Source organism: Branchiostoma floridae, unplaced genomic scaffold, assembly GCF_000003815.2.
Source record: "Branchiostoma floridae strain S238N-H82 unplaced genomic scaffold, Bfl_VNyyK Sc7u5tJ_818, whole genome shotgun sequence".
Taxonomy (NCBI): Eukaryota; Metazoa; Chordata; class Leptocardii; order Amphioxiformes; family Branchiostomatidae; genus Branchiostoma; species Branchiostoma floridae.
This window is the reverse complement of record NW_023365936.1, coordinates 165,301-174,332: the sequence shown is the minus strand read 5'-3', so window position 1 is coordinate 174,332 and position 9,032 is coordinate 165,301. Positions and strand designations below refer to the sequence as shown.

General features: G+C 40.1%; 1 protein-coding gene across 1 annotated transcript; it reads left to right on the top strand.

Annotated features, from left to right (window-relative positions):
- Positions 1–227: 227 nt before the first annotated feature.
- On the top strand, positions 228–2,722 carry LOC118409026. Its single transcript, XM_035809898.1, has 5 exons — positions 228–314; positions 728–941; positions 1,356–1,499; positions 1,826–1,933; positions 2,289–2,722. Exons 2-5 carry the CDS (start codon positions 770–772, stop codon positions 2,381–2,383), a joined length of 519 nt encoding a protein of 172 aa, XP_035665791.1. The 5' UTR covers positions 228–314; positions 728–769; the 3' UTR covers positions 2,384–2,722.
- Positions 2,723–9,032: the final 6,310 nt, after the last annotated feature.

The following is a 9,032-nucleotide window of genomic DNA, read 5'->3' as shown; positions in this document are numbered from 1 at the left end:
TTGGGTTCTTTCACCTTGGAATATTTAGTATCCGTTTCCCGATATTTGTTTTTCAATCCACGGCATATAGTTGCTTCACAGTATGGTTGAAAACCTTTATATTTATTTTTGGAAACGGCCGAAAATCGATGCGCACACAGATGTCATCCAATCAAATCAACATGGCCTTTAATCAAGGCGCATGCGGGCTAGGTGTGTTCAAAGTTCGCCCTTTTTACTGGCTGACTGATCGAGGACGGTCGTGGCAAACCATTGTGAAGGCATAAGTACCTGTTGGGTGCATATAGACTCATATAATCTCGACAGTTTTCCTCGTAAGAATGGCACAGTAATCCTTAGATTAGCGTAGATATATATGACTTTTAATTTTCAACCTTGCATACCGTGTCAGAAATGATTTAATATACACGGGCGGATAGGTTTGAAAAGTTTTACTGACTACGTGACAGCAGTCAGCTGGGCACGGGGATTCCCCTATACCTGATTATGACCTTTGTATGCTGCTGTGGCTATAGTGTGGCTGATGCAATATGCAGTCATGTATTATAAAGTTTATAGGACACATCGTCAGCCAAAAAAATGAACAGTTATTCAATGACGGTTTTGAAAAGAAGACCGCCTTAGAAATATGAGATATACAATCCGTAATTCTACCATGCAACATACTTTCCGTTGTTAACATGTGTATGTTATCAGCTTAGGTTGAGTTATTCTCATTTCTATTTAGAATTTGGAAATAGAGACTGCAGTAGGAGCCGACAAGGACAACATGAGAGGTGTTGTACCATCCACCGCTGCACTATATGTCTTCATGGCGACTGTCGCCATAGCAACAACCACCTGCCCCGTAGATCATGTTTGGGACACAGTCGTCAGTGACTGCGTACCTTGTGACGTGTGCAAAGATTTTCCCGCCACTCCCATCTGTGAATCTTGCCGAGGTAATTGACTATCCATATATAGTATCAAATAATTTTACAGCTGTTTTCATATACTTAGTATTTGCCCTTCTACAAGCTAGCGAACTTTACACATGATTTTATAACGTGATATTGCAATAGGCACAAAATCAGTGGTCTATAGTGCTAGGGATAAGTTACCCTGGGTACCATCAAACAAGCGATCAGTGACAGAAAGTGACAACTACCGAGTATGGTACCTAGACAAGATGTATTTGACATTGGCCTTAGCAGCCAGTACAGACGTCTTGCTACGCTCTGAGTCTGAACTTGGAAGGATGTTGGGTCAGACTGTAACCCCCACCCCCACCGCCTGAAAAAAAGTAAGAGAAAGAAGACAACTTATCTCAAAATGGTGTTTATTATGTTCTTTCATTATGTATTGGACTTTCGTAGATGCCATGACGAATGAACAACCGACGCCTGGCCCTGTCTACAACTGCCCTCCTGGTTATGAATGGGAGCCCATCAATAGTGACTGTCTAGAGTGTGATGTGTGTGACAGTGCACCTGATACCAGCATCTGTAGCAAGTGTTTAGGTAGGGACCGTCTATCATCATCTATAAACTCGTTTGAGGTATGACTGTTTATGGCATTTTATCAAATGCTACTATCACCTAGTGTGTACCATGTCCTTCCTGTGTATCAGTGAGAATAAGTACACAAACACCCTCTACATATTACTGTATCTTGCTCACCGTTTTTAGCAAGTTGCATATCCCCAAAACACGTTAAATTGCTCAGACAAAATTGGATATCAATATCTATCACTATCGAATGTACACATCACGTAAAATGTTATTTATAGTCTCAGATACGCCCGTAACAGTTACTAAGAAGTGTAAATGTGCTCTTTCACTCTCAGCCAAACAGGGACTAAGTGTAGCCGTGATTGCTGGCATCTCTGTGTCCTCTGTGATCGCCTTCGTGTCAATCCTGGCTGTGCTTGTCTATGCGTGGAGGGGGTATCAAGGTAAATATAATGTAATGACCACGACAATCATTTGATATCATGTTTGGTGTTTTTTTTTGTTACTTCAAGTCACATTTTATTTGTATTGAGTGCATCTCTGTCGCACACTTAAAAGATATCAAGCATTACAAAGCATTATTGTAAATGCATTTAAGTTCGCGGTGGTTTTAAGTTCGCGGTAGCACCCTGAACTCTTACTGCCATGAAAATGTTCGCGGTGGCTTTAAGTTTGCGGTGAAGCGGCCACCGCGAAAACCTCGAACATTAAACCACCGCGAACGTTTCTGCATTTACAGAATATTCAGATCAAGTTGTCATGATTACGCTTCACTGTGCTTTCATTTTGGTTTCACAGAAAGGCATGTGGCATATCCAGTACAGACTACAGACAGGGACGACACCATGGACTATCAGGCAACCGTGACCAACCAGCGTATCAATCAACCGTGATCAGATTTAGAATTTGAACAAACCGTGAAACGAAGTAACATTCGTGTGGACAGAAATGTAGAATAACAGTAGAGTTGTGGATTCCGTAGTGATGAAGCATTGGTACTGTTAATTACTGTACTGAAAAGTACGAAAACACAGGTATAGACAATCAACAAACTTCTTTGGACTGCAATTCTGGTTATTTGCTCTTTTGCTGTTGCTTTTGGAAAAAAATGAATCACTTCAAAGTATTTCGCACTCTGAGAAAGCTTTTAAAGTACGAATGAATGCTACGTTTAGCATGATGTACACGTGGAATTCGTTCTTTTAACTGTCCAGAAATTTGCTTGAAATAAAGAAAAAGATACAACATTTCTGAATCAGATGTTCTTTCTTGATCCGAGAAGAAAAAGAAAAAGACTAAAAGGAAGGGAAAATAATCTAAGAGTACATGAGTGCTTACCATATTGGGTGTCATATTGTTAATCTGCAAGTCTTGTGATTTTCAAGGTGCAGCCATTTAGATATACAGATAGCAACCACACTGTGAAGTTGGAGTTTATATGCACCTGATATATAACCTGATATATATACATGTTACCTGATACATGTATATTCGACTGTTTTCTCAGGACCACTGGCTCATTATATCATGATTGATGAAACATGAAATCAACCTTTAATATTCCACAAAACGCCGCACACACACACACGCACACACACGCACACACGCACACACACATACATACACACGCACACACACACGCACACACACACGCACACACACACACGCACACATCCACGCACACATCCACACACACACACACACACATGATCACATGACAGTTTTCATGTGACTTCTGCGTGATTGAATGTAAGAGCATCAGCGAGTGTGTGGGCTAGTGACGTTTAGCCATTAAGTTTGCTTAACCCATGACTTGCATTGGGGTCAGCCTGAGACCTATGTCATTGTTTGTCTCTCACGGTCTTTTATTGATATAGTGATCTGTTCTATTTGAAGGCTAAAGTCGACCACTGCTCCAGTAGCACGTCATATGGAAAATGTGATGTGGAATCCACATTTTATAGCGAATTCGAAGACACATGCAGGGAGTTTCGCCGCTACAGTACGTTGGATATCAGCTAAATTTTGTAGAGAGTGCATGGATGAGAATGACCTTCCTCCCTCGCTCGCAGACATGGCCAGGCTTTTATTTTATGGGGGGGGGGGGTGCAGGGTCGTCTATTTATCAGAAGTATCTTCATTATAGCGTCGGTCTTATACAGAACCAACCTCCATACAACCGTAAATGCCTTGTTAGAAATCTAACACCTTCGTGTTCAGACTGTAACGCTAGCATGCCAGTAGCCCAGACTTCGAATTCAATCTGACAGGTGTCCTTCACCATGTCGATGATTGTGGAACAGGCAGTATGATTATTGCATAATCATATCGATTTATTTACTTTGTTAGATTATTGGCATCTTTGGTTGGATTGTTTCTGAGAAGATAGCGTCAGCTGAAAGTTAGGTATAGGGGGATTTTCGCGCAAAGGCCAGTGGGATATCTACGTCTCGGACTTTCTCGCGAGAAGTAGCCTTGTCAGTCAAAGGTCAAATCAAAATTACATTTTAACTTTCACGTAAAAACCTCCATATGTAAGGAAAATAAAATTCAGGACTGAAATACCTCTATCATCGTTGTTGAAACACATGGCATGCAATGCTCTTGAAAGATAAGATTTTTCATCGAGTTCATGTCGACGTCATTCATAGTCCATTGTAAGATTTAGAAAGAAATGAAAACAAACCTTTATCATTTCCGTTTGGCCATGAGGTAGACTTCACTTGGTTCTCCCGTCGATACATGTCGGACGAAGTTCTACTTCTATCCCAGGACTTTTGTGGAAGGCGAACGAGATGACTCATTTTGGACAAAGGCCCATGTCGGAAAACTGGAGAGTCCCTGTACTGTATGATATAAATAGGCATCAACGAAATGGTATTGTACGACATGGCCAGGTGAATTCCGCTGCATCACAATGTACTTGTAGCTCTACGAAGGTATTTTCCGAGTGGCCAAGTCACCTAAAAACAGGAACTATGAGTCAACAGTTTTTGAAACATCTGTGTTCCCAACTTTTTGCTGACGGTTGATAGCCCGGTCTTGGCCGGTGAGTATTTTTTAAAAATATTTTATCTGTTTCACAGTGTTATGGTCAGTACTTTGTTGTTATATCGCCAAAGGTCAAATTCAATTTACATTAGGCCTTCTATGTGAAAGCTTCAATATGTAAGGAAGAAAAATAAAAGCCATGACTGAGATATTTCGATCATCGTTGTTGCATATTATGGCACACAATGCTCGTGAAAGACGAGATTTTATACTGATTGTACGTCAACGTCATTGGTAGTCAATTGGCAGATTTGAAAAAAAAAAAATTAAAACAAACCTTTATCCTTTTCATTTGAGGTGGACTTCATCAGGTTCTCCCGTCGTAGTTCTACCCGACGTAGTTCTGTCCCGTTGCCCAAGACTTTCTACCGACGCGAACGTGATGACTCATTTTGGACAAAGACTAGGTCATGTGGGTAACTGGAGTGTCCCTGTATGATATAAATAGCCAGCAACGAAATGGGATTGTACGATCAGGTGAATTCCACTGCATCATAAGGTACTTGTGACTTCACGAAGGTGTTTTCAGAGTGACCAAGTCACCTTTAGTCACATTTAAACAGGAACTACGAGTCAAAGATTTTCGAAACATCTGTGTCCCAACTTTTTGCTGACGGATGAAGTTTACGTCTTGGTCGGTTGGTTTTTTTAAAATTCCTTTGGTTTCACATTGATATGGCCAGTACTTTGTTGTTGCATCGTATCTATATACCTTGAAATCTTGGCCAATCACATCACGCCACATGTCTTGAACATGTGTTCCTATAGCGTCCAGTGCCAGTTGTTAAGCTCGGAAGGATTCCATCATGGCGGACAGCAAGTAGTCCCACTACATTTTCACTCCTCCAAAAATCCGTAAGGTTTCAACTTCTCAAGTTGAATTGATTTTATGTGAGTTTTAAAGAAATATAAGTCATGTATGTATCACATTTGGTTCTAATGATCGTTCTGCAGAAAAGTAGCGCATAGATATGAAACGTAGGTATCGTGATGAAGCTTTCAAGTTTGTGTGTAACTTGCCTAATGGCGTCTTGTGGAAACGCCTCGGTTGAGCACGTGTGGGCATGACAAACGATTTGGCCCATCTTGGACTTGGCGAACATATTTTCCCCACGTCTCCAAGCTATGAGTCACCTTCGGTATGTGATGTTGCGATCTCTCAAGAGTTATTCTTGTTTGATTTTTGCACAGTTGCCAGTTGGCTGCAACCGTCGTAGCTGTGGAAATAACCCTAAGGCTAAGGTAACGTTAAGTCTTACTCGTTTATTGTCGAGCGATGAATTGTAATCTATATTGTTCTTGTGATTTTATTGTTCTTACCCAGAACTGCAGGACCCCGGTGTTATGATTACAGAATTCATGATCGATCGTATTTGACTGTCTGGTGAGCATTTTGTGTATAGAATTCGAATGGACCTCAGTGAAGATGAAGAGGGTGACAGCGAGGTACGCTGCAGCTGTATCAGACAGTCATACAAAGGTATTGTTTAGAATCATACATTAATGTGTTGCTGACATGCACACACACATACACACACACACACACACACACACACACACACACACATATATATATATATATATATATATATATACTACATGATGTATTTACATATTAAAGATGACTATATGTGTAAAATATATACATATGATTATATATTATATCATATATTTCAAAACATTATATTATATAGCATATATATGTTATATATATATATATAAAATATATATTTTTAATATGCACGCACATAAGTAACATTTAGTCCATATCATAATCAAACTGATAATCAAGATATTGATTTTATTAGCAAAGATCACCTTTCAACCACATTGAATGAAACACTGACCGTGAATTGCCACGTCATCATATATCATCGCAGTTTGTTTTTCAACGGCGGCGGGGATTTCCACGTCGGGGCAAGTACCAGCAGGCCCCGAGAAAGTATTCCCACAATTTGACGAGACTTCGGGAGGGACGGCATTCTGCCACAATGTTCATATGAGCTTCTGGTAAGCAAATTACTTTTCCAATAGTAAAATTGTCAAGGCACAAGGTAGCCGCTTATCAATCGGACGCTGTGTGTTACTTCCGGGTTGAAAATAGCGGTAGCGAGCGCAACTAGTATACGGTGTATGTGTATGTGTAATGTATGTGCATGTGTATGTGCATGTGTATGTGTAGGTATATAATGTCGTATTTTATTTTTTTGGCAGATGTCAGTCCTAAGAAACACCGGTACAATTAACCAATGCCTGTAACCGTCATATAATATGGCGCGGATCGCCCATTCCCCGCACCCTTTCAATGTCAGCTAGGTCACCCGACAGCTGTTGACTTGTGAGCACCAGGATCCAATACTAGTCAATCTTGCATGCTAATACATTCAAAATTGATGATAAGATAACAATTGCTTTGCAGCCTACAACACTCAAATATATTCCGAGGTTAATATCATTGCAAGATAATCACAGATATCATATTCTTCAATATAGAGGTACGCAGCAGGATGAATTTGAACTTTTTTCATCAGACAGGACAAATATCTCGTGATCGTGTGTTATCGCTCCACCTTTGCAACAGACGTGCTGGCATGTCCATACCCAGTTTGCACTATCCACAGATCGATCAAAATTAGACATCATGATCACTTGTATATGATATATGTAATATAGGCCTCAGTATAGGTCAATAGTTCTCTTGCTTTTATTAAGGCTGTATGTAGCTTTGACTGCCATTAACCCCATACTTAATAACGCTTCTTTTTAATTGTAGGTGATATGCATGCGCTGTATGCGACAAAGAAATTACTCTAATTATTAATTTGATAAAGCTGATTCCATTTTGTATCAGCCTTAGGCATTGAAGAAAAATCAGATCCAGACACTGCATGTAAACATAACGGGGCGTTTAAAAAAAATTGCGTCTTAAGTAGCTGTAGTTAGTGGGGATTCCCCATTAGTAATTTTGCTTTATAGGTCCAGGGGATTTCCAAACGTTTTGGACTTTTTGTTGGCGTTACTGGGACTTTTTCCGTCGCTCGTCACTGGGGTTTTCCGTCGGCAGCTCAACGGTCAGGGACTTTCCGTGACGGGCGGCCTTCTATTGGCTGATCCGTGTGCAAAGTTCAAAGGTCGGGGTGTAAATCGATACGTCGCGCGCGCTTTTCGAATTCAGTCTTCATTCAGTCTGCATGTCCTTTCCTCGGAGCTTAATCAGCCGCTTTGATTTAGTGTAGAGCGTAATCGGTCCATTTAAGTAAAGCGTAAGTGAAAGATATATCGCAGTTAACAAAGTACGACGTATTTCAGCGACGAATGTACTTGAATGAAGTCCAGGGGTGCCCATTATGATTGCAATAGGAACAGGTAAGTTTAGGTGTGGTTACAACTACGCCTGCATGTGTATGGCGGGACTCCAGCATTTATCTCCAAAGAGACTTACAATAGAGTTAGGTTACGCTGTCAAGACTGTACGTTAGGTTACGTTGGGATAGATATGACGTGGTACCACGATTCCTCCATTTAGATGTGTCACAGTATGGCGAATTTCAGCGTATCTGATAGCATATGTAGGTCTCTCTATAACCTCACATTATTGTTTTCCTATAAACACGAAAATCAAATGACACTATCGGCTTCATTTATAAGCAAGTTGTGATGTTTATCGGGCTCAATTGTGGCCTTCCAAATTCGAAGTTTCAGAATTTACCCATCCTCCTACGCCGGGACATCCAACGCCGTTGGATGTCCCTGCGCAGGAGGATGAATTTACCGTGGGGCGTACTAGAGAGACACTTACTGAATTTAGCGTAATATGTAAGCGTTGAAGGGACGCCCAATGCAGGCCCCAGAAATAACTAAGGGAGTAGCATTACAACAGAGGATTCCGACTATATTTAGGATTTTTGAGGGACCGAAACCGTTTACATACTAGCAGCTCTTGATCTTTTATCCTTACCCAGTCGACCCAAGTGGATTTAATCCGCACAGAACTAAATGTCATTTTTGCAAATTTCAAATGAGTTAGCGCCCGACAGTTTTCGTCACGGTACACATTGTAATACATCGGCATTTTAGAAATCAGTCACTAGTTTGCATGCTTCCACAAGCAAATGTTTTGATATGTATTTTCCAAAAAATGATTATATCTTGGAATGTGAAAAAAGTGAATACTTGTATCATTCTCTTTTCCTGGCAGGACAAAGCAGTCAAGTCGATTCCAGGCAAATTACTTCACCATCCTATATATATATATATATATAGGATGGTGAAGTATCTGATAGCATATATAGGTCTCTCTATAACCTCACATTACTCACTACGCCATATACATATATATATATATATATGTATATGGCGTATATATGTATATATATATATATATATATATATATATATATATATATATATGTATATGGCGTAGTGTGAGAAATGTGGATATAACAACTTTTCCATTAATGTTTGAGAATGTTGTTTCACAGATAAATCAAT